This window comes from Dermacentor silvarum, chromosome 2 (assembly GCF_013339745.2).
Source record: "Dermacentor silvarum isolate Dsil-2018 chromosome 2, BIME_Dsil_1.4, whole genome shotgun sequence".
Taxonomy (NCBI): Eukaryota; Metazoa; Arthropoda; class Arachnida; order Ixodida; family Ixodidae; genus Dermacentor; species Dermacentor silvarum.
Genome location: NC_051155.1, coordinates 48,649,883 through 48,675,932, shown reverse-complemented (window position 1 = coordinate 48,675,932; position 26,050 = coordinate 48,649,883). Strand labels below are relative to the sequence as shown.

The window sequence follows — 26,050 nt, the reverse complement described above, 5'->3', positions numbered from 1 at the left end:
GATCACGCATTTACGCTCCCGGAGATCGAGCATGCGCTGTTTCAGGGCAACTTACGTTCGGCGCCGGGGTTGGACGGGCTCACCGGCATGTTCGTTCGGAATCTGTTTCGTATTCACCCTTCCTTTTTTCTTCTTTTGTTTATTGCGGCCCTCCGCCTGGGACACTTCCCTACGTCCTGGAAAGAGGGACGCATTATTTTCATTCCCAAACCTGGCCGGCCGCCTCATTTACCTTCAGCTTATCGTCCTATCGTGATGAACTCCTTATTCGGCAAAGTACTGGAACGATTACTAAATTCCCGGCTTTACTTTTTCTAAATTCTAATCACCTCCTTCACGATTCCCAATTTGGCTTTACACATGCCCGGAGTGCCCCTCTCGCCCTGTATGTCCTGAAGCAGCGCCTGCTCTCGCTCAAGGCATCAAAAACGCCCGCCGTTCTGATCTCCCTCGATTTTCAGGGCGCTTTCGATAGCGTATGGCACGCTGCGGTGCTGTTCTTTTTGCGCAGACACCGCTGTCCGGCCAACTTATACCACCTCTTGTGCTCTTTCCTCTCGGGACGGCGGGTGGTGTTCCGGGCGCGCGCGGGTGAGGTATCGGCTAGCCCGACGATCGGCAGTCCGCAGGGCTCCCCCATCAGCCCCTTACTGTGGAATTTGATCGTCCACTCCCTGCTCAGCCTTCCCATGCCGGACGGCATGCACTTACAAGCGTACGCGGACGACACCATTGTGCTGCTGTCTGGCACCTTGCGCCTGCAGCTGCAGGGTCTGGCAGAATCTGTCTTATCCTTGATTTGCAATTGGGCCCGGCAAAACAAGGTCAAAATTAGTCAGTCAAAATCTTTCTTTGTCTTCTTCAACAATGGGCATATTGGCACTTCCAAGAGGCGTCCGTCTATTCGCCTAGACGGCGCTTTTCTAAAACATCAAGATCACATTAAACTTCTCGGCGTGGTCTTTGATGATAAGCTTAATTTTCACGCCCATGTTGACTTTATCAAGACTAAAGCCGAGGTATTGGTTACTCGCTTGCTGAATTTCGTACGTCTGCATTACAGGCTACGTCCAGTCCTTTTACGACGCCTTTATAGACAGGTTCTGCTCCCTGCTGTTGCATACGCATCGCCGGTGTGGTGGCCCGCTTTCCCTACCCCGCACCTCACTGCCCGTGTGCAGGCGGTTCAGCGCTCGCTTCTGGTGGCGTTGACGGGCGCCTTCCACACAACTCGTACGTCGGCATTGCAGATCCTGGCCAACTGCCCACCACTCCCATTGGAGCTGGATCGCCTCAATGCCGAATTCTCACTATTCGTGTTGCGCCAGGTGACTCATTTCGCCAACGAGTCGTTTGACCCCCGCAACTTGGAACGCCCGTTCGACGCGTGGTCGCGCCATCCGCGGGAGCTGTACCGATTCCGGTTCTACCGATTAACGCCCCAACAGGCCTCACGTGTGTGTGCCACACCTGCGTACCACGTGTTCACGGACGGTTCATATACGAGCGTGCCTGCGGGCGCCGCTTTCGTGGCTTTTAACCCACGTGGTCGTCTATGCGCTGTCCGCAAATACAAGGTTATAAACGCGTCAGGCGCCTACAGCGCGGAGGTAGTCGCCTTCACTGAGGCGCTTTATTACCTCACCACGCTGCAAACATCCACGCCGGTGCACATATGCACGGATTGCCTTTCTTTACTCCTTGCCCTCTCAAACATCCGTGACGTTGACGCTCGTGTTGTCTACTGCAAGCGCGCGTTAGCGTCGCAGAGCGCTGCCGGGCGCCATGTCTACTTGTACCACGTCCCGGGTCACCGCGGCGTCCTCGGAAACGAGCTCGCGGATTCCGCTGCTTCTTCAGCGGCCACCACGGGTCTTTTGAGGGAAGTTCGTATGTCAGTACGTTCGGTCAGGGCGCGTCTCCATCGCTTGTCCCGGAATGTATGGCATGGCGTCTGGCAACGCGAGGGCGCAGGCACATCCCTGTATCACTGGCTCCCCAGCGTTCACGATATCCCTGAGTGGTGTCCTCCTCACCGCTCGCTAGCTGGTGCATCTCCTCACGGGTCACGGGCATTTTGTGCCCTAACTATTCCGTTTCCGTCTGCACGCCAATAATCTGTGCGCGTGTGGGACGCAGTGTGAGGACTTATCCCACTACTTGCTGGCTTGTCCTCACACCGCACAGATTGTTGCTGAATTGCGTGCGGCGGTTCGGGTTGCTTCCATCACCCCACCTATTTACCCACTTTTACTGCGCTCGAGGAAAACCCGCGCATTACATATTCGCCTTTCTGTTCTTATAGCTTGGTCAGTCCCCACTTCACCTCCCGCCCCTGCTGTTTTGCCCGACGCCTTTTAATTTTTTTGTCTTTCACTTTCATCTTCATACTTTCACATATTACTTTTGCATGGCTGTTTCTGGCCATCGCCACTGTTTATGCCAACTATGGCGGGGGGAACCCCGTGGCCGATGCCTTAAGCTGCCTGCGTCATCGTCATATTTCTTGCGTTTCTCTCTTGGTCTTTCCCTTTTCTCTTGTTTTTCTCTTATTTTTCTATTTCGTCCTGCAGCCACCCGTGTGCCGCAGAGCTGCCCACCATCAACTGGCCGCCTCCTGCGGTTCCTGGCATCAGCAAGGCGCTGCCCCACGCGTGGCAGTTCATAAGTCTTAATAAATGGGGTCGGGCGGTTTCCGTGGATCACTGCCGGGGACCATTTTTTTTTCCCTCCCTCCAGGAGCTTGTTTTGTTTTCTGCGTTCAGCCTTTTTACCATGTATTCACTGAGCACCGGCACTTCGCCTTTCACAATCTACTGCTTTGTCTCCGAGACCATTTTTTTTCTCTTTTAATTGGCTTTCTTTAAATCTCTGTTTGGGTTGCTTCTGTAACCCTTTTCATTTATTTCCTATTGGACTTATACCTGCCATACCTCTTTGGTGGTGCGGGTTTGCCCCATTTTTTTTTCCAACTCCGGGGCAAAGAAAAAGCCATAGGTACTTGCCAATACCCTGAGCGCAGATCGAGAGATGAAAAAAATTCTGCTCCTTGTAGGCTGTTAATAGCGTCGTCGATTCGCGGAAGCGGGTAAACGTCCTTACGAGTGATCTTGTTGAGGCGCCGATAGTCCACACAGAACCGTACAGAACCGTCTTTCTTCGTAACAAGGACGACGGGAGATGCCCATGGACTGTGGGAAGGTCGGATCACTTCACGGCGGAGCATATCGGCCACTTGTTCATTAATCACGCGACGTTCTGTAGCCGATACACGATATGGGCGTTGCCACAATGGCGATTCGGAGCCAGTATCGATGTGGTGCGTAACAGTTGACGTCCGGCCCAGGGAAGGTTGCCCGACGTCGAAAGAAGCACGAAATTCTTGAAGGAGGCACAGAAGCTGTGATCGCTGGCCCGGTGTAAGGTCATCGGCAACAGAAGAATCGAACACATCTGTAGGCAATGGGCCAAACGTAGAAATCGAGCCGAGCGTACTTTAACGGGCACAGAATGGGTCTTCGGGAACGTCCGTAATTTGTACGTCTGCGATAGCTTCGACACTGCCCAGACATTCTCCTTGCCAAAAACCCTTGCACTGTGGCCGAGATAATTACACTGTGCCAAAGTTACGAGGAGCTACGCAGGCAGCGGTCATTGAACCGTCGCCCTCCATCGCGCGACGAACACCTCGCTGGCTTGTCGGCCATTTCTGATCAGTCAGCGTTGATGGCAGAAATGAAGGCCCTTACCGCGTCGTCGAACGCGCATCTCCCGTGAATTTTGTTATCGAACCAGTTCAACCGTCTTCGGACCAGCGCCGTCGTGGACGAGACATTGTCCACGTCGACCGCCTCAAGCCATACTACGATCCTGTCATCCTGACGAGCTGTTAGGTCGCCGGACGGCTAGTGGGTCCAGCTCTAGCCTGCCCAGACGCTAGTGGGTCCAGCGCTTTTGCTCTGCAACGGCGCTCGTGCTTGAAAGCCGTGTCTCGTTTGGCTGTCGACGCTGCACTGCTCCGATCTCTAATAAACTCTTTACAATATATATATATATATATATATATATATATATTGCAAAGTAGATCGAAGACTTGAAAAATAGATGCTTCTCTTTAATGGCGGGCCAGAAGAAGAACGTGCAGCCTACGCGCTTCGTCGTCTTTCACGGCGCCGACCTTTGCGCGCGCCGTCCCGCTGTGCGTGAGCCCCACATCATTGTGTCAATTGCCCCCCGTACGAAAAGCGACCGTCTCGGTCGCGTCAAAAAGTTCTTTCAGCCATGACAAGAAATGGAGTTCCTCAGGTGCATCTGGGCGTTCACGTACGCGCATGGTATGGTTTCATGCGTACTACATGAACAACTTCAGCGCGAGGACGACGACGGAGCGAACCGGGGTCGGAACTGCAGGGGACGACTTCGTAGGTTACGTCGCTGAGGCGGCGTGTAACCTTGTAGGGACCGAAATACCGGCGGAGCAACTTTTCCGAGAGTCCACGGCGACGGATGGGCGTCCAGACCCACACGCAGTCGCCGGTATTGTAATGGACGTCGCGGCGACCCTGGTTGTATCGAAGGGTGTCGGTATGCTGTTGGCTCCGGATACGATGCCGAGCAAGCTGGCGGGCTTCTTCGGCTCTTTGCACAAACTCTTCCACGTGTTCGCTGGTCGGGCTATTATCATCCACAGGTAGCATGGCGTCAAGTGTTGACGTGACGTGGCGCCCGTATACAAGTTCGAACGGCGTAAACTGTGTAGTCTCCTGTACAGCAGTGTTATACGCGAAGGTTACATAGGGTAAAATCTCGTCCCCCATTTTGTGCTCTACGTCGACATACATGGAGAGCATATCAGCCAGCGTTCTGTTCAGACGTTCCGTTAATCCATTGGTTTGAGGGTGATAGGCAGTGCTCTTGCGGTGAGAGTTATGTGTTAGCTGGAGAACGTCCTGCATAAGTTCGGCTGTAAATGCTGTACCGCGATCCGTGATGACAGCAGAAGGTGCACCATGTCGCAGGACGATGTGGTGAACGAAGAACTTGGCCACTTCATAGGAGTTTGCTTGCGGAATAGCTTTGGTTTCGGCGTACCGGGTTAAGTAGTCGGTAGCGACGACTATCCATCTGTTGCGCGAAGAGGTCACTGGGAATGGCCCAAGTAGATCCATTCCTATTTGTTGGAACGGTGCTTGAGGAGGGTCCACAGGGTGGAGAAAGCCAGCCGGTTTAAAGGGCGGTTTCTTGCGGCGCTGACAATCGCGGCAGGTCTTCACGTAGCGTTGAACAGAAGAAAAAAGCCGGGGCCAGTAATACTTCTGTCGTATCCTTGCTAATGTCTTAGCGAATCCCAGGTGTCCCGCGCATGGCTCATCATGGCAGGCTTGCAAAATGTCTTGGCGCAGCGCCGACGGCACGACAAGGAGGTACGTATTTGGACCGCTTCCGCAGTTTTTCCTGTAAAGGACGTTGTTGCGCAAACATTACGATGATAAGCCGCGCACGAGCGAGCGAGGTAAAACACCTTCAACTCCTTGAAGGTGCTCGATCAGCGGCAGCAGCAGCTCAGGGTCAGCGCACTGGTGCTCAGCCATCTTTACGGCGTCGACAACGCCGACAAATGGCAAGTCATAGTCAGGGTCCGACGATGTCGTAGGGAGCGGTGCGCGGGACAAACAGTCAGCGTCACTGTGCTTCCTTCCAGATCGGTAGACAACGGTAACGTCGTACTCTTGTAAGCGCAGGCTCCAACGGGCTAGTCTGCCTGAAGGATCCTTGAGGTTGGCAAGCCAGCACAGGGCGTGGTGATCGCTGACAGCCTTAAAGGGTCTACCGTACAAGTAGGGTAGGAATTTACTAATTGCCCACACAACCGCTAAGCATTCTTTTTCAGTGGTTGAGTAGTTTTTCTCAGCCTTGGTGAGACTGCGGCTTGCATAAGCAATAGTACGTTCCGCACCATCTTGCCACTGCACAAGAACTGCGCCGAGACCCGCATTGCTGGCGTCAGTATGGATTTCTGTGTCTGCGTCTTCGTCGAAATGAGCAAGTATTGGGGCAGCTTGCAAACGCTGGCGCAATTCATTGAACGACTGCTGCTGCTCGTCCGCCCAAATGAAAGGCACATCGTCGCGTGTAAGCCGTGTGAGAGGCTCAGCAATTCTCGAGAATCCCTCGACAAAGCGTCTATAATAGGCGCCCAAACCAAGGAAGCATTGGACAGCCTTCTTGTCTGTGGGTGGTGAAAACTCGGCGACGGCAGCTAACTTGTCGGGGTCTGGTCGGACGCCTTTAGGACCAACGACATGGCCGAGAAATTTGAGCTCTTGGAACCCAAAGTAGCATTTTTCGGGCTTGATGGTGAGGTCGGCAGTACGGATCGCAGCGAGGACGCTCTCGAGTCGTGCGAGGTGCTCGTCGAACGTGCTCGAGAACACGACCACGTCGTCCAAGTATACGAGGCAGGTTTGCCATTTGAGTTCAGCAAGCACGGTATCCATCATCCGCTGAAAGGTGGCAGGTGCGGAACAGAGACCGAAGGGGAGAACTTTGAACTCATAAAGGCCGTCAGGTGTCACAAACGCTGTTTTTTCACGATCCTGTTCATCAACTTCGATTTGCCAATATCCGGATTTGAGATCCAACGAAGAAAAGAACTTGGCATGTTGTAGACGATCCAATGCGTCGTCGATGCGTGGCAGTGGATAAACATCGCGCTTGGTGACACGGTTCAATTTTCTGTAATCTACACAGAAGCGTAACGTGTTGTCTTTCTTTCTGACTAACACTACAGGGGAGGCCCACGGGCTTGTGGACGGCTGGATCACGTCGTCTTGGAGCATCTCTTTCACCTGCTGCTTGATCGCTTCCCTTTCCACTGGAGACACTCTGTAAGGATGCTGGCGAACAGGACGTGCGGATTCATCCGTAATAATGCGGTGCTTTGTGATGGACGTACGCCGTAATTTGGACGACGTTGAAAAACAGTCGGCAAACTCGTTCACGAGACTCAGTAGTCGGTCTTTCTTATGGTTTGGCAGCGTAGCGTTAACGTGAATCCGTTCTTTTAGGCTGGGTAACTCAGATTGCTGAGACGATGCGATTTCCAACGTGCCAATGTCAGTAACATGAATGATTTCTCGAAGAAATGCGATTGTCGTTCCTCGTGGTACATGCCGATACTCGTTGCTAAAGTTTGTTAGCAAAACGACTGAACATTTGTTTTGCACCTCAAGAAGTCCTCTGGCTATGCAAATGTGGCGCTCAAGAAGCAGGGGGATGTTTGCCTCAGCAATTCCTTCGGCGACGTCCTCCATGTCGCATCGGACAAGGGTAAGCACACTGCTCTTGGGTGGCAACGTGACGTGATCGTCTGCAACGCGTAGCGCGATGTCACGGTCGTTGTCATTACTGTGCGCTATGGCTTGCGTAGTAGCGAAACTGACTCTAGACTCTTGCAGGTCGATGATAGCGCCGTTCGCCTGAAGGAAATCCATGCCGAGTATAAGGTCCTTTGAACATTCAGGAAGAATGACGAAGTCGCCGATGTACGTGAAGCCTCGAATGTTGACTCGTGCCGTGCACCGGCCCATTGGGGTTAAGAGGTGCCCTCCCGCAGTACGAATCTGAGTTCCGGCCCATTGCGTCGAAACTTTGTTCAGCATACGTGCGAGATTCTGGCTGATGACAGACGTGTCCGCACCCGTGTCGATTAACGCCGTGACTTCGTGGTCATCTATGGTAACTGGTACGTCGCAAGATACTGACACCGAACTGCACCGATTTCTCTGCGTCTCAATTACGTCATATCGCGGTCGTCGTAGTGGAGGATCTTCAGCGTTCGCAACGTCAGCGACCTCACCTCCGCAGGTCGCTGGACTCAGTTTTCCCGGGAAGCAGGGCTGGGTGAGCGACGCCTTGTTGCGCTCGGCGTGAAGAGGGGGCTGGAAGACCTGTTTCGGGCGGGTGACGGTGACCGGGTGTCATGGAATCGTGGGGCAAACGAGGTCCTGGCGTCCGCGAGGTAGGCTTCAATCTCTAGGGGGCGTTCGCCATTTCGTGGGCACGGGGCGTTCAGTGAAAATCCACGGAGCCCAGCTCGGCGGTAAGGACATGCCCTGTAGAGGTGGTCGGCTTCACCGCAATGAAAACACAAGGGCCTCCGGTCTGCAGTGCGCCATACGTCGCTCTTGCGGGGTGGTCGCGCTTCAGCCATGAATGGCGTGCGGCGAGGCCTGAAGTCGCCAGTTGCTTGTTCCACAGCGCGCACTCCATGGAAGTCCGGCACGTCGCTCACACCGTGAAAAGTCGGCGACAACGAACTTCGCGCAACTTCCGCATACGACATGCGAGGCTGTGGCTGCCGTATCTCGGGCTGTGGTGTCTCGCTTCGCTCTGGGACTTCCTGAACTGCCTGCCTGATTTCCTCTCGGATGACCTCAGCCAGAGCAAGTCGCGGTACCGATGCCGGAGCCACCTGAAGCTTCTGGAGCTCTTCTCGAACAACAAGCCTAATGAGCTCCCGCAAGGCGTCGGTATTGTCAACAGGTATAGTGAGATGGTCACGTGATAGGGTCGACACGTCGCGGTTGTACTGCCTTGTTCGCTGCTGCAGTGCCTTTTCCATTGATATGGCTTCCGCGAGAAACTCTGCAACGGTCCTTGGTGGGTTGCGTATCAGGCCTCCGAATAGCTCTTGCTTGACACCAAGCATTAAGTTCCTGAGCTTCTTCCGGCATGGACGGATCCGCGCGTCGGAAAAGTCGGCACATATCCTCGACAAACATTGCGACGCTTTCGTTCGGCCGCTGTACTCTCGCCTGAATTGCAGATTCAGCTCGCTCCTTGCGATCGAGGCTGGCATATGTGCTGATTAGCTGCCGTCGGAATTCGTCCCATGTTGATAGGGCCGCCTCACGGTTCTCAAACCATGTCCGCGCATAGTCCTCGAGGGCAAAGTAGGCGTTGCGTAGCTTGCGCTCCGGAGTCCAGCCGTTGAATTCTGCGACACGCTCAAAGTGATCGAGCCAGTCCTCAACATCCTCGAAGGTGTCCCCATGGAAGGATTTGGGGATTAGCGGCTGATTAAGCACGACCTCGGTCGGTGCAGTTGAGGAAGAAGACGGAACTGATGTACTCATCGTTCTGACTCGGTTGGGTAGAGGCTCGTGCACCGGTGGCAGTCCTTGAAGTCGACGGCTTGTCCGTACGTGAACAGGAGTCAGCTCGACCGGACTTCGTACTGGGCTTGTAGGCGGGGTTCGATCTGGGAGTTGGTAGCATGTACCCAGCACCTCCACCAGAAAAATGTAACGTAGATCGAAGACGGAGTCTTGAAAAATAGATGCTTCTTGTCTTGTCTTGTTTCCCAAACTCTGGCGCATACCCACTACGGGGGATTGGCCAAGAAGCAGGCGGTTTCAATTATGATGCTTCTCTTTAATGGCGGGCCAGAAGAAGAACGTGCAGCCTACGCGCTTCGTCGTCTTTCACGGCGCCGACCTTTGCGCGCGCCGTCCCGCTGTGCGTGAGCCCCACATCATTGTGTCAATATATATATATATATATATATGGGTAGGTTTCAGAAAGCTGGTCGGGCCCCAGCTTCCCCTCCCCCCCCCCCCCCCCCGGAAAAATGAAAACTTCCCGCCTATGCATTGCAGGCAAAAGGCCAGTTCACTATCAAATGTGCAGAGCGATACATTTGTGACTGCACTACCTGTACAGTGTACTGCTACGTATGAAATGAGTATTCACTCTTTTCGCGGCGATCCCGTGAGCGCCGCCTTGTTTGATCACGTGGTGACGCGTCCATTACTTGCCTCAGCTGCCTCCGTCGCTTCCTTGTTTACAATGGATGGGCATGACGCCCGGTGCGGCGCAGAAAACCTCTGTATTGGCGGGCATTGTGGACGGTGACTGGGTGAACGACGCGAAGCTTTGGCCACAGCTTCAGAGGACATGCAAGCGCTTTCCGAGCTCATTACGCCCTTTCCAAACGGCACGAGCAGCATAAACGGGGCTTGTACTAAAGGTACGTGGCACTAGAAATGTATTCCAAGCTGTCCAACCTTCCCGCTTATGAATTAAGGATTAGAGTGTTTTGCTCTTCGTTATTTATTTGGCAAACACTTTGAAGCAGCGGCCTTGTCATGTTGCTGACTCAGTAAAGTGCATCGGTGTGTTTTTGTGCCTAATCGCTCGCCGCTGTGCTTAATTTCGACAGATTTGTCCTTGCCGAGCACAAAAGCTTGGATCCTAGATGTTCTGTACTTTGTAATAGCTTGTAGCAAAGATGTGTTATCAATAGTCATTCGCTTACTGTGACCGCAACGAAACATTTAGCTTTGACCATTCGTGCGCTGACGGTGCATTGATTGAAGTGTCACTTATCCGTGGTACGTTGGCGATAGAGTGCGCATACGTTTGCATGCGAGTTGGGCTAGATGCGTGTAGACAATGGGCGAGAAACTTACTATGTCAGGAAGTAGCGCTACTCCCTTTGCCATTGTTTAACGAGCGGTGCACTCTTGCCGACGTTCTGTGGTTGAAGTCCTTTCTTTGGAAGTTAGCAATACAACGCTGGCAGATGAGCGAATTTTTTATAATCATGGAAAGGCTGTGTATCGTGAAGGTCCGGCAACACAGGCAGTCTAGCAGTGGTCCGTGAACTGGGTCACACGGATTCGTTCCATTTCTTAATATGCCAATCACCATTTTTGCAGCCGACTACGGCACACATCTTCCCTCTACCAGTCTACATTTTGCAGCATGAATAGAGCACAGTGCGTTAGCAAACACCCAGCTGGATTTCCGACAGCTGATCGCACAGAAGAAGGGCAGAAGTTGCCAACGGTTTTGTATTCGTGCGCTTTCACCGAGGCAACATGCAGCGCGCCGCCGACGGCGCCATCTCGTTCCTCTGGAGCAAATTGCTCCGCGAAAAGGGTCAATAAGAAGCTGACATTAGCTTTGTTGTCAGCAGTATAGTCATCTGGAGGGTGCAGGTTGCACATGAAGATTAAAGTAGTTCGACAGACACCTTTTGTATTACTCTCATGCATGACTACATAGACTGTAATGTTGATTACAATATCTTGCTAGGCTGCATGGGTACACCAAGCATGAAATATTTTTGAAGAGCAAGTGAAGGACAAGCAGTGAACTGGATGAAATTGGAGGCACGACGACGCAGCGAACGTGCCAGTTTGTACAAAGGACAGGTTTAAAGAGCATTCGTTTTATTCGTATTAAGAAACGGCGTCATGAACGTTAAAAAAAAATGCAGGAGGAGGATCAAACACACAGTATATACCAAATCTTGCATTGCATAAAATCTGTAACTGTAACGAACACACTTTAAAAAATGACCTCTCTCTCTATATATATATTTATATATACGTATAAAATAAAAACTTTTTCAGCAGTTACCACACTTTTCAACATTTGTTACAAGAAGGAAAGGGCCACAGGTACGCCTATTATTGAGAGCTTTGGAGCCAGACTGCTCGTCACCCGACAGATAGACACATCTTGCCAAAACACTAAGCACACTTATGCCGCACCAGACGCAGAACAAGCTGCTTAAAATGTATTCTCAATGCCTGCTGTAACTGCCATTGAATGCCAATATCCGATGTGCTAGCTAATGCCAAGGTGACAAACGGTGAGGCTCCTTCTGGGCCAAAGGCTTTTTTCTTATAATGCAGCCATCAGAACACACAAATTCATTAGGTGCCGAAGTGAGGCTCAGAAGCGGCAAGAAGATTTAACATGTTGCGCCACTAAAGCTGTGAACTGAACTTTGCTTGTAAACGCTTGTGGATTGTGCTATTGTGGACGCAAGTGTGCGGAAAATTACTTCTCTGCTCAATCTCGCATGGCAAGCACAAAATTTGGCATAAAAGGCTGCACGAGACCACCTTCTTTCTATGTCTATAAGCACAATGCATGCCTATTTTATGCAAAATGGTTGCTGAGTACTACTACGCTGCACTTAAATGGTAGTGCAATGCCGACCATTCCAGCCAGATAAGAATTAAAAGAAATTTCAGGATTAGAAACAACATAAGAAATCGGCCATTTTTACTTGCATTGTCTGAGGCTCTCGACATCCTGGCTCTCGAATTCCAAGACGTGGGAGTTAGAATGTGCCACACACTTGCTTCCCGAGCACACACTACCACAGATGTCAACGACTACAGAGCATGAATGCTACACTGCAAGCAGTCCACAAAAGCACACCTAACGATCCTCACTCGGCACAACTGATGCCTCACAATGACCCACTGAATGGTAAATCTCAGGACCTACTTCACATACAAAGCTGCAAACACACAGAAATGGGGAGGGAAAAAAAAAGTGATTTCACCATAGGTGCAACAGACAGAAGACCACAAGTACGAAATCAAGGAGGTACCATGCAGGGTAACCATAATTGGATGTTTACAAACCAAACAGTGTGTTTCATGGTGAAGAGCACAGTTCTTTACATTAAGACACTGCAATTTCCACATGCAAAAATTCTTCTCACATTAACACATTGCAAAAGACAATAAGAAATGAGGCAAAAGATGCGAGCCAAGAACCTGCACCAAGGCAGGACTGAAATCATATCGAGATGCTACTTTAATTACAAACCTTGACATATATTCCTTGCATAACATTGAAGGAGAAACTTCACAAAAAAGAAAAAGAAATGCCTATGAGATTCTCCAACTACAGATCCAACAGTGACTGACATTATTTCCCTGTACAACCTGCACTGCTGCAGTCATGACTTCTTGCAACAAGCATGGAACTTCATTCCTCGCCCCTTCATCCACGATGAGCACAACGCCAAGTCTTGTAAGCGGCATTCCATGAACTACAGAATGCACTCCACAAAGTGCTGCTGCCTACACAGCGAGACTTCCACCTGGCCTTGTCTTCCAGCCCATTTTTGAGACTCGGGTTCCACTGTACAAAATGGAACTGTTCACTCTATATGGGTCGCTCAAGAGCTAGGCTACCACAGTCAGAAAGCAAAAAAGCTCGCAATGCGAAAAAAAGGAAAAAAATAGTCACAAAAGGAGACCTGAAGGCACCAATGCTCAGGCATCTTGACAGCATGTATGCTTGTACACGTTGAGAGTTTTTAACATAAGAGCAAATATCTACAATGCAAGCATAGGCACAACTGTGACATTGTGGTTGAAACAATAGTAGCGCTGCAATTTTCATAACCAGGTTCCTCGATTGTACAATGGTTAAAAACACTGACTTTCTGTCTATAAAGCAACTCGCGCTGCCATATTCATGCATCTAGCTTGTCCGCCTCCCTGCTGCACCTGAACTTCACTGCATGATTGAGCACCCGTTTTGCCATTCATACTGGATGAGCTAACGATCATGGATCGTACGACAGACCGTTGTGGCACAAGAAAAGGGCCATACAAAACGGAGTATTGTACAGGCCAGCTCCTCTCAACCTGCTCCAACATAATGTTAGCGACTCTTTGCCAACTCCTTCCCCATTACAACTTTTAACGCATATACTAAGCAAAATTTCATGCCTGCAACAAGAGTAAATAGATTTTACAGAAGCTGGCTTGCTGTGTTTTGTTTCGAAGGCTGAGTTCAAAGCATAAAGCATGAAATGATTCTTTTTGAGAGCTTGACGGCAGCATGTGGCAGCCTGACATAGCGATACACTTAGCCAACATGGGAACTGCTGAATAGACATAATACAGGCTGAAACTCGTTCTCTTGCTCTTAAATTCGGACTTGTAGTAACATTCATTTTAATCCTTTAACCTGACAACAAAGTAAGATGATATTCAATATGCTTTAGGTCTGTTGCACATACAAAGCTCAATGACCCTCAAAGAGATGGCTATGTCTGCAAAAAAAAAAAAAAATACCAAGGGAGGAACACACCACCCAAAATATACAGCAAACAAATTCCTCTCTTATACCCCAGCACACTGTAGCAAAACGGAGTATGAAAATATTGCAGAAACAAACCAAACACATGAAGTCAGGAGTCAAATACCAATTTGAACAAGCTGCAAACTGCAGGGAAAAAATAAAAATAAAGTTATGTTCGCCTTGTCTTGCATGTTCCGCTGAACAGTGTTGCACCAAGAACACAAGCGTAAATTTATCAACAGTCTAGCAGTGGAAAATGGGCCAGCGTATGCATTAATCAATCACTCAAGACTTGTCTTCTCATGGTACAGACAATGGCAGCATGCACCAATCTTGTTCTTGGACACTGCTGCAACACGGCCTGTGAGCTGGCATGCCCATGCACACATGACTGTCTCTGGGTATACATGCATACGGACAGTGGATTTCACTGCGTTGTTGGCTTGCTAGAAGAGAAACTAAGCCTGCAGTGAGCTCTTTGCAAGGTATTTAATGATATTCAGAACAGATTTTCCACCAACTTTTTCCTTTTCTTTTTTCAATTTCTGCAAAAACTCATGAAAAATCAGAAACACGTGGTCTTTTTAAAAAAAGCTGCATTTTTTTAGCAGACAGATGAAGAATCAAACCTGCTGCAGGTATGTTTCAAAATGTATTTTTGATAACCTTTCTGCCAGCGGTGCAGGGGACTTGCTTAATACTGAGTGAGGCCGTATGCTCAACAGCGAAAGTGCGCCTGTGGATCATGCAAAAGACTATCTTGCCTGCTTCTGTGAGTCTGCTCAAGAGTTGCTGTACCCGTCAGTACAAAAAGAAAGAAAGCAGGTTTACGCAATAACGAGCATCACAGGCAGGATGTGGGCGGGAAGAAGTTAACAAGTTGTATTTTTAGGCTTAACTATAAACTATGATACTATAACTACATATATTGTCTTATGTACATACTACTTAAAAACACGCCCAGTAATGTCTTTGTCAAAACTGAGAAGGTAACATTATAAGAGACAGGGAGAGAACACAGATATAAAACAAGCAGGCATAACTGAGGTGTACTCTTGACGACAGTAAAATAATGCGCGAGGAACGTAAGTCAGAATTCTAGAACACTCCCCCTCGACAGAAAATAGTGGCCAAGGTAGTTCATTGACAGGACAAGAGCTTTGACACAACAGGACAAGCGAGGTACTGGACGCAGAAAAAAAAAGTCACTCTGCCTGACGCACAACAAAAACTGCCGCAAGAAAAAAATGCGCACCGTTGCACTTAGGGAAAGTTTCTCGGCCTCGTATCAAAGTAATAAAAAAAAAAAGTTAAACGCCTCGTAAGCTGAGCTGCTAGGTTTTTCCCAAAAGAAAACACCACTGTCGGGAATGTTGAAGCGAGATGCTTTATAAAAAAAAGGGCATAGGAAGCATAGACCAGAACCATGCCGAGACCGGGTAGACACCGAGAAAGTCGGTACTACTAGCAGCTTATGAAAGTGCCCTTCTGTGAGGTGCCAGCTAAGCTGTTACACTGCTCTTTCCAGTTGCTGCAGTCTTTCTCAATTCTGTGCATTCTCTTGACCCTTCCTCTCTTTCCTATGTTTGGCCAGCATAGGCGGTGAGCCGCTCATTTTGTGTCCCCCTTGAATACCATACCTAATGATATCTATGAATAGTAAATTGGGGAGGGGTGGGGAATAAGACAAGTTGGGCTTGGAAAACAAAGAAAGCAGTCAGGTCCCAATGTTCGGCAAAAACTGACTCCCAGCCTGTAGGGAGAGACCAGACAAACAGTGCACATAGTGCTGCCTTCAAACGCACAGGCACTGGCCCGAGGGCAGGAAAGGGCAGAATGCAAGGAATGCATATGTTCCAAGGTAAAGCAGTGAGAAGCTCTGGTGGCAGCATGAAACAAGCAGTCGCGACCAAAGTCGTGAAAGCTGTGCTCTGTTCTTGCTACGTCAAGAAAGGCACTTTGTTGTGCGAGATCCAATAGCAGGGTTAGGAGGTTCTTGCAAGAAAGATTGTCATTTAGCATGCCCTCAACTACTGCAGCACTAAAAGCACGCGGATATGTGTCAATGGAGACAAATCTTGGAGGCAGTTCTGATAACAATGCAACTCTGTCTCGTGGTCACGAAAGTGATCAATGCACATGAAAGTGGCTGTAAAGAACCTACAGATAGTGACACTTGAAATTGCACAATCAAGTTCCTCCACAGAGGTGTACTTCTGGAAGCATGGCAACATCTCGTCTTGCAAGGAAGTCAGCTAGAAGAGATTCACTTGTGCAACTTCCTTGGGTCTTGGAATTAAATTTAGAGTGCTGTGCAAAGCAGAACGTTATGGCCACATTTTCGACACAGTTATCGGAACCACCTGTGCCGACTAAAGGTGAATTCACATTACAAATCGAAACAGCCGATTCAGCCCACAGAAGAGACAGCAAACTTTCAGCAACGCCCTTGCGCATTTCCCGAATTAGTGCCGTTGAGATATGTAATGCTCTGTCTGCAAGATAAATCTGAATCTGCAATTTGATAAACACATCAGTTTACCTTTAACAAGATTACACTGCCAGATTGGCCAGCATAGGCGGTGAGCCGCTCATTTTGTGTCTCCCTTGAATACCATGCCAAATGATATCTATGAATAGTAAATTGGGGAGGGGTGGGGAATGAAATAAATTGGGCTTGGAAAACAAAGAAAGCAGTCAGGTTCCAATGTTCGGCAAAAACTGACTCCCAGCCTGTAGGGGAGAGACCAGAACCTTGCAGTTTTACTGAAGCAGCTTTCTTCACGGGGCAGGATGTTGCAATGTCCACAGCAGTAACCTCTGTGAGGTAGCTTAATTTTCATCATCAGAGAAAACGCCACATTGAGTACAGACACGATGGTACAGCCAAGCTAAGTGTGCTGTGTTGGCTCCCACCACAGCGATGGCTGATGAGCCAGTCATGACAGAAGGTGCAAAGTGCCAATGAAGCCAGTGCTAGTGCAATGTTGAATCATTTAGCTAGCACAGAATTGTGACACTTTCTTTTTTCAAGCTGAACACATTATACAAAGCACATGAGGTAATTGTACTTTTGATTCTCGTCAATTCGCTGTCTGTCAGCAAGAGCTGTTAACAGAATTTGATTCACAGTCAAGTGGCAACTTTTCATCTCCCTGCATCGCTACCACTGCACGCTACTGAGAATTGCTGCACGGATGATGTATCAAGAACATTCTGGAAAGACAAGTGCTGACCACCGAAGACAAAAGCATGCAGCTGTGACAACGGCCACAGCAAAGTGTAGAAGCTTATGGGTGAAAAGCTGTGAGCAATCGCTGAAGGCACAAACAGTGGCAGCATCCATGTTGACCTCTGTGAACCTATAAAAATCCTCACCAAGTCCCTCAGTCAATGTCACACGACTTGTGTGGTACATGGGAGACACCTCCATGCAGCCAAAAAAATTCAGGACCATTTGGTGAAGCTATCCCTTGAGTTAGTTTGATTAGGCACTGCACCTCAACACTGGTGTAGCTACACCCACCACATAGACCCAAACAAAGCTTTTGTGTCAAGAGCACAATGGAATGTACGTGCAGCAGTGGCCTCCAAGCAAATCAAGCCTTCCGACCTTGTAGTGGTCGCAAGTATTTAAGGTCAAACAACATTGCCTCTTGACCGAAAGAGGCCTTGCACCAGCGCTCCCCTGCAATTTCTACAGGGAGGTGTTGCAAGGAAAATTCCTCAGGATCTCCACTCTCCAGCACTCTCACACAGAAGCTGATGCTGCCAAGTTAAAAAAATGTTGAAAGTTTTTGGAGTGCGGACCACTACAGATGAAGGACTGCATTTTCCTCCAGTTTCCGGAGCCAAGTTGAGGTGTCAATTTGAGGACTGTTTAAAAGTGTGGAGGCCACCATCTCCCTTCCCTTAGTTACAGCGCTGAGTACTTCCCAGTGTGGATGAAGAGGTGCAACACGCAGCATGCTAGCTGCGACAAGAATGCAATAAATAGCTGCTGCAGCCAGCTACATGCACGACTGCTCAGTTTGAGCCATGCATGTCTACTGTATAGGGTTTTACTCCTAGGAGCTTTCTGCCACCAACTACAGAAGTTAAATGATGTGCGGTGATAGGTGCATAAATTTTTATCTATTGCGTCCTGCACCAGCAATACTACGAATTGCTTGCTCTCTTCCCTGTGCGAGACCACCACTCATGACATTATCATGACATAGCAGCCAAGACATAGCAGCACGTAGGAGAAGCAAGCAGTGAGAAGTTGTGTGGGCATTTACACATGCTATCCACTCAGGGACTTGGAAGTACTGCCCGATTAGGAATATCCGAGAATTGAATTCCACTAATGAAAGGTGCCAGCTCTTGCGGTGCCCTAACACCCATACAGCTGGAATTGCGTGACAGACGCTACAACACTGCCCTAAAACTAAGCCCATTGTTGCCAGCATGTTGTCAAAAACCTGTTGAAGTAATGGGTCAGTGTCCAGTTAACCTTGTGGTGGGCCCTCGTTGTAACAGGGTAGACAACTTACTGCAGTTAGTTTGCAAGAGATTCCCCTTGAGTAAGAGCAAGCAAGCTCTGTTCCGCACAACACTCCAGTCGATTGAGGGCCATGGTTAAAGCAGAGTGCCCCTAAAGTATATGGCAGCTGAAGTCAAGTGAAAATGGCAAGCATTTTACAATGAGCAACAGGTTCGCACTGGACGCTTTAGGCCACTAGCTCAACACTGAACACCTCAAGCGCTGAGCCATATTCATTATTGATCACTATAAACGAGACATGCATCTTGCGACATGCCATTCGGCATAATTTCTCACTGAATTAACTAACACTTGTTGGCAGCGCATTTCTGCTGTATGCCTCGTCAAAGTACAGGAAAACCTCCTTAATACGTAGTTGGCAGAGAACGTGGATCAGGTATGCACATCGTCATCCATGACGATGAGGTGGAAGTGCGCGAAGCATTGGGAGCAGGAAACACGTCCTGGCTACCGTGTTTTGATGTCACTATCGGTGGCAACTGTAGTCTGGAAAAGGCCCGTGCGTCGCAATTTTGCTATTTATGGTCGGCGCGTGTGCCATTTCAGAGTCCATGCTTGTATGCGCTGAAAAATTAAGTAAATACTACGCACTACCCATTTCGAATGTGTTAAGCGACTACGGTTTAAGCAGTCAGCCAATACATTAGGTTCAATGGTGACAGGGCGGGGGATCCGTCACCACTATATTTAAACCAGAATTACTTATTAAGCAGGTACGTATTAACAAGGTGTTACTATACTTGACAGTGCTGAAAGGGAGGGGTGTGAACCCATACCTTTCGTTTGTCATGCCTGCTTTTGCTGCCCACAGAAACTACAACTATTCTCAAAACAAATGATCAACAGAGAAGGCAGCCCACTGGTTGCGTCTTTCTCCATTGACTGCCCAAAGTAAAAGATGCCACGACATGTTTGCCTGCTGCACAGACGAGTCCAAGCACAACAAGAGGGAAGTGAATAGAAGAGGGGAAGGAGGGGGAGAGCTGAACAGATGGGTCAGTGCTTGAAGCCGGCAGAGCCGACGACTCCAAGGGAAGAACTCGCTCCTCCTTTCAATGTCATTACCCCGGCTCCTGAGGTCACGACATTGTTATCAAAGTCGTTGGCCGTTGGACAGCTTCCTCAGATATGGACCGAGGTGGCGGCCGTGTAGCGGGCTTCACCATGGAGCCTCCACTGGCTCGGACGATACTGCAGGCAAGGAAGAGTATTTAGGCACACAAGACATGTTCACAGATGATGAAACGGTGCAACACAATAAGCGTCTCGTGCTTTGCGCAGCCGATTTTGCCGAAAAACATGTCCCGCAATCGTGCTCGGCTTCGGCAGCAGGCCTTACAGATGCTCGTAGAGAAAGTGACAGAGCCGCAACTGAACCCAACGTCTAAACCATCAAACATTCATTGCAAGAAAGTTTCACTAAACACAGTCTCCCAACTGCAGTCCATTTTGCCCCACTGAAACTAGAATTATTGTTCAGCAAATACAGTCGTGAATGAATGATGGCATGAGTGTATGAGTTTCTTTTGCAGGTGTAAAACTGAAACACCCGGAGCACTCAACTTGAATATGTGTTGGGCATCTTATCAGATGCTTCATTGTACAATGTGCCTCTTGATTAATTCTGGCGTGAACGCATACAAGATTGATCATATGGCTTCAGGATTACGACTGCCATTGTGCTAGAACCAAACAAATGCACTCAGCACAACACTGAACACAGTATAACCCTGCTGATACGTTTTTCACGGGTTTCACGTAATATCCAGGAAACGCAAGAGCCAAGAAACAGGAAAAATTTAGAAACGAGAGTGGTGGTGAACTGCACAAAATTTTTTTTAATTATTACGTTTGAATAAAAGTCGCAGTTTCGCCCGAAAGCCGAAGCATCGATTTCAATAGCAAATTAGTAGACAGGTATACAAGGTAAGGATAGTAGTATTAACGTCCATATAAACTTGTAAACATTCGCTAATTAACTATTATATTAACTAGCATGATGTCAGTGCCGCAGCAGCTGCAAGCGATGCGACCTTTGTGCTTTCTATCACTTCAACGCAAACTGAGCGCTGAGAACACACAGCACACACAAAGCTACGAGCCGCTGATGCGCCTACACTGCCTAGACGCTGCCCCAAATGCAGATCGTTGATGCCAGAGTACAATGCCACGCAGGCATGCACTTTTTCCTTGTCGCAGATTGCGTTCAAGATACGGCGCCCACGCGGCCGCCGCCGGAGTGAACTCCCGACAATACGTCATAGGTGTCGCCTCCGGCACTTTGGGCGGCCAATCCCATCGTCAAGCCACCAAGCCAAGCGACATGAAAAGTCAACATGGTGGCTTGAGCCGGCGCTGGGTGGCAGTTCAAATTGCATGATGCGGGAACGATCCCACAGTTGCGACGCAACAGTTGGGTTACCATGGGTCCTATGGAAGCGATGCCGGGACCGGCCGAAAAACGACGTAACAGCCAGGAAAATGCAGCACCCAGGAACGTAACAGCGGGTTTCTACTGTACTCTTGAAAGTGGGCTGTTGAGGGACTCACCTTGATGAGGAGCTGTCCAGCAGGCGTCTGGGGGTTGCGGTATGCATACAGCAGCCACACGCCAACGGCAACTACGAGCACCAGGATCATGATGACAGCGACCACCGTGCCAGAGCTGACAGCGTGCGATGATGAGGAACCGTCCGATGGCATAACTGGAATTTAATCGTCGGTATTTGTGATCTGCCCTCTAATTGGCGACAGTACTGCACTGCTTTTCCTTTCAGCTCCCCAAGCCCAGCATGCATATGCACTGCACGCATTATATGACACTAAAGCGCTGCCGGAAAGTTAACAGCCCAATCAATGAAAGAAATGCTCTATGTCCATGTAAAGGGCCCATCGCAGGTTTGGAAGTAAGAAACAAAGAAGTCCAATGTGTAAATTGTGTGCTTTGTGCAAAGTATTAGTAAACCGGCAAACATTGCAAAAACGGTGGGGAATTCGAAGCAATAACCAGTCCCTGCTTCTCAGAATAGCTGATCTTTACACCCAGATGATACTGAAGATGCATTAAGCTTGTTACAGACCTACAATGCACCCACTGGTTGGTGTACTCTTTGCAAAAGTCAATTTTACTTTGCTGTAGGTCAATTCCTTCCTTGGTTGCCGAGGCAAAGTTGCATGCAGCACCAGCTTCCATTGGGCGGCAGGTGCATGCCTTGTTCCTACATGCACCTACCGTGCAGTGGCTTACCGCAGCTGTGATGACCCCTTTATCTATGCTTGAAAGAATGCAATCAAAACATGTTCTTTGTTGCAGTAAAGATCCCTGCATGCTGTGCATCTAAAGACACCCAAATGCCTCTATTAGTTTTGTCTATTATAAGCTCTGCCACCACTTAGAAGATTTCACAGTTTTGCTGTGATTGCGAACTCATTTGTGCACACTTAATTTTGGGTTTTCTACACTCCAAGCAAAGGGTGTATCTTGTCCCCGAACAATAATTGTCATCAGTATTATTGCTTGCATTTCCTTTCTTGAAAATTATGAGCTCACTACGTTCCTGTCAAGAATACTATGTTGTGCTGATGTGCATGCAGTTCGTGACCAAGAAGTACCGGGTGCACAGCGTTAAAGAAAGGAATTGCATGCAGGATTCGTGATGATTTTTGTTTGGAGACAAGATAAGCAACAATGAGTGCAAACTTTTCTAAGAGTGATCGCTAAGCTCCCTCTAATCTGGCAGCACCAGACCGTGAAATATATCCGCCTAGAGGTTGTTGATGCACAGGGAATGCTCCTGCCTTTTCGTTAAAATGACTGCAATCCATAGTGCCTCGAGCAATTGGTGGACTTACCGGCTGCACTGTGTGCTGCTGCATCACCGTGCACATCGTTGGTGTGAATGGAAACCACCTCAGGAATAGTACCGGTCGCTGCATACAAAAGGCAAACACTTGGCGTCACTCTACTATGTTGTAAACGTGGGCAAAATTGCATCCTGGTAATGCTGTACTTCGGGATTTATTGATGTGGTTTAATGTCCCAAAGAAATACTGGGGCTACGAAGACAACATAGCAGGAGGGGATGGCTCCAGGTGAATACAGACTACCCAGAGTTATTATTGCGATAGCAATTATATGGACACTCCAAAGCAGATTTCTGCCGTCGGCGTCGCCGTCGCCGTCAGGTTCCGTATGACGTCAATGGAGATGAAATCGTAGCCGCGCGCCGCCGAACGCTGTATGTGCGAGTGAAAGGGCGCGAGGGACGCGCGCTTTCACGGGGAGTGAACGCACGGCGGAGAACAAACGCGCGTTCTGCGCTGTGCTCCCTTAAGGGCTGCAGAAGTAGGCGTCTCTTTCCTCCTTTACAATCACAATATATGTAGAGCAAACGCGCCTTCTTCTGACGCACGAAAGGCCGTGGGGGGGGGGGGGGGGGGGTCAGGGAAGGGAGGCGACGTTTAGCTGCGGCACCAAGTGCCTATTTATATCAGAGGCTCCGGCAACAGTCACCAACGCCGCACGCATTTTGTGCGAACGCCGGCAAAACGCCGATGGCGTCGACAACAGTGCTGTGTGTTGCCGGTGCTGCTGCATGTCCAAGTTTGTACAGCGGATAAAACTACTATCCTTACTCCGTATAGCTCTCTACTAAGTTGCTATCGCAATTGATGCTTCGCCTTTCGGGTGAAACTGCGACAGCTTTTTTAATGCACATATGAGTCCAAGTACACAGGTGCCTTTAGACTTGATGTTGCATTTTTCATGTCATGTGAAAAAGTGTGCCTTAGTTCAGCACAGAAGTAAGAAATGCATAATACAACCTTACATTACACAGGAGACACTAACAAAACTATATAAGACTTTTCTTTTTTGTAGTTACGAGCTTAAGAAACCCCTACCCATTATATTCAGAACGTGCTATGAATATAACATGGGAAACTTCATTTTCCTATCTTGTGCTTCTAACGCCATGTCAATGCGGTCTTGGATGCCGCTGGATGTGCCGGCTGTCGATCCGATGGCACCAGATGTAATGCAGCTAGGCCCAGCGGAATCAACGGCGTCGGTAGAATGTGAGTCAGACGCAACAGGTGGTTCTGGCCGTTCCTCGGTAGAATGCTCCTCTTCGAATGCAACAAAAGGTCGTTCCGTCAGCGCGCCATCATCCGCGATCTTCAGCCGTGCGTTCCATGGACACTTTAGTTTTTTCCCGCAAGACTTGCGCGTCTTCTTTAAGCGAGCGTCTCCTGACATATCACCGTAATATGAAAAAAATGTGCGTGAGCCGCATGAATGCAAGGCGTAGCAGACGACCGAACCGGGAGCAATGAAGGACTGATAGCGGCGCGCGCAAAACACAAATAAAAAACAAAATGGCCACCTCGGTCACTCGCGCCAGCCAACGGGAGGGGCGAAACGGGTAGGGGGGACTTGTCTTGCGAGTGCGCGCTCCGCCCAATCAGAGGCCTGCAACCACCCTTCGGGAAAGCGGCGAGGCTTCAGCTTGAGCGGCGCCAATCCGTTCAGCTTGAGCGAAGTCATTTTGAAGTGGCGCAAAATGCTCACAAAGAAACCAGCTACAAAACAAGCCCAAGATAGCGACGGTCAGGTGGCGGCTGCGCCCGCGGCGCGTGCGGGAAGTTTGAACAAATTTTGCCTGTCGCAGATCATTTCGCAGCTCCCGTGGCGTTCTAAAAGTCGATTCTTTCCTATTTCCTGATCGAAATCATGGTTAATAATTTGAGGGCACGTGCATGAAGGCCCAAACATTCCTAAAACGTGTTTTTCTAGAAATAAATTTTTCGGCCGTTTTTTACCATTCTAGAACCCGCGTCACCCTTTAAAACACATTCAAAACATAGCCGGCCAACCAATAATTTGAAATTTGTTTGAATTATCACGAGTCTACTGTATCACAAATGTTTTTTTTATTCGCCGTACTGCTACAATGAACGCGTCGAACCCGATCACAGTAAAAAGGGGGCACACGCAAAGTGCCAAAAAACAGAAGTGCAATCAAAGTGGGCACATGGCAGCATGCATCTGACTTTCAGTGCAATCACGATGATGAAATGGCCTTCGAGATTAGCGCGCGACCGTCTTGCAAGGATTTCAGGAGTCATGAAGAAGGTCATGTGTTTTCAAGGTGTGCAGCGTACAGCATAGACAGCATGGCATGGGGTGTGCACTGATGCGATAACGGATGCCATGACAGCACCATGCATTACGCCTGCTTCATTACGCCTGCTGCATTACGCCTGCTTCAACCATTTGGAACGACCATCTATGTCTTTCCAAATTGGCAACAATGACCACTCAAGCGTTCCTGTCGACGCAGCCCTAGGCGGCCCGAGCCAGCGAGAACGCTGCACCACATGCTACCACAACACAATGTTGCAAAGGGTCGGCGGTTACTACGCCGCTATCAGGAGATGACGATTCGGCGGTGGTTCATTTACGCATCTGCCGATTGCTGATAACCGTTCGCAGTGCTGTTTTACTTGTCGAACATCACATTTTTTTCCCCGCCTGAAGCGACACAGATAATGTCATTTCACGGTTCTTGTGTGGCTGATGCACAGTCGTAACGCCAAAACCATGATGCCTGAGACCTTCGCAGAATAGCGGTATGCCACAGTAGTTTCCGAAGTTGACGCTTGTGGCTAACTAAAATGCTTCACTCTCGTGTGCGGAATACAGTCATGCGTTGCTGGTAGTAAAACTTATCACAAGCTCTCGAATAAGAGATGGCAGCTGTTTTTACAGTTTAGAAATGCCAGGTGATTGGACCCGGGCACCATTTTGTAAGAGCTACACGACACCACATTTCGTTTTTTAGTTGGACGTTTCTAACTGAAGTTGGCAGCTAGGTGCGGGAATGCAACAGGAACAAAAATGGCACTGAACATCTGGTTTTTGGACCAAAGTGCAGCCGAATTGTAACTTCTGACAGCAGCTTCAGTGTGGTTAATTTTTTAGCGTCTTTAAGGGCGAGTCCATGGTAATGAAGTACTGATATAACTATTGCTTTTCGCAGAAATATTAAGTTTGTTATGAATGGGTTAGACTGTATTGCGTTGACAGCTATCCATTAAAGAAAGAAAGAAAGAAAGAAAGAAAGAAACAAAGAAGACCATGACAGAAATTTCGTGTCAATATTTTCTTTAAGGTAAACATGAGGAAACCTTGAAGATCTGTTTGTCTTATATATATAAAAAAAAGCCTACTAGATCAGCAGACCTAAACAATAGTCCCAAGGCTGTTCTGCTTTCAGAGAATTCGTCTTGTCAAAGGTGCGCTTAGAGGCAGTCCATTATAACGATCTTTAAGTATAAACCGCATGCACGCGATCTTGTGCGCGACAGCGACAAGCGACGCGATGGAGATGGTTGTCGCGGTCGCTCGTCGCCTAGAAGTCGTACCGCATGCGAGCAACGACTTTGAGCGACATCTCCTCAGTGTTGCCAGTATGAGGGCAGCAAATACTCGCCGAAACTGGCGTGACGCTTGCTTTATTAATTTAAGTTGATGTGTTTTAGTGTAAAGAGCAGCATAAATATTTCTAAAGGTCTTGCACTACGTTATTATCCTTGCAC

At 48.9% G+C, this 26,050-nt stretch overlaps 1 protein-coding gene across 1 annotated transcript in view; it reads right to left on the bottom strand.

Moving 5' to 3' along the window:
* Positions 1–11,216: 11,216 nt before the first annotated feature.
* Positions 11,217–26,050, bottom strand: part of LOC119441452 (plexin domain-containing protein 2) — an 86,241-nt gene continuing 71,407 nt past the window's right edge. The window contains exons 12-14 of the mRNA XM_037706069.2: positions 22,304–22,381; positions 21,002–21,156; positions 11,217–19,642 (exon numbers count right to left, since the gene is read on the bottom strand). Of these exons, the coding sequence (XP_037561997.1) occupies positions 19,574–19,642; positions 21,002–21,156; positions 22,304–22,381 (302 nt within the window). The 3' untranslated portion in view covers positions 11,217–19,573. The remainder of the gene's footprint in view (positions 19,643–21,001; positions 21,157–22,303; positions 22,382–26,050) is intronic.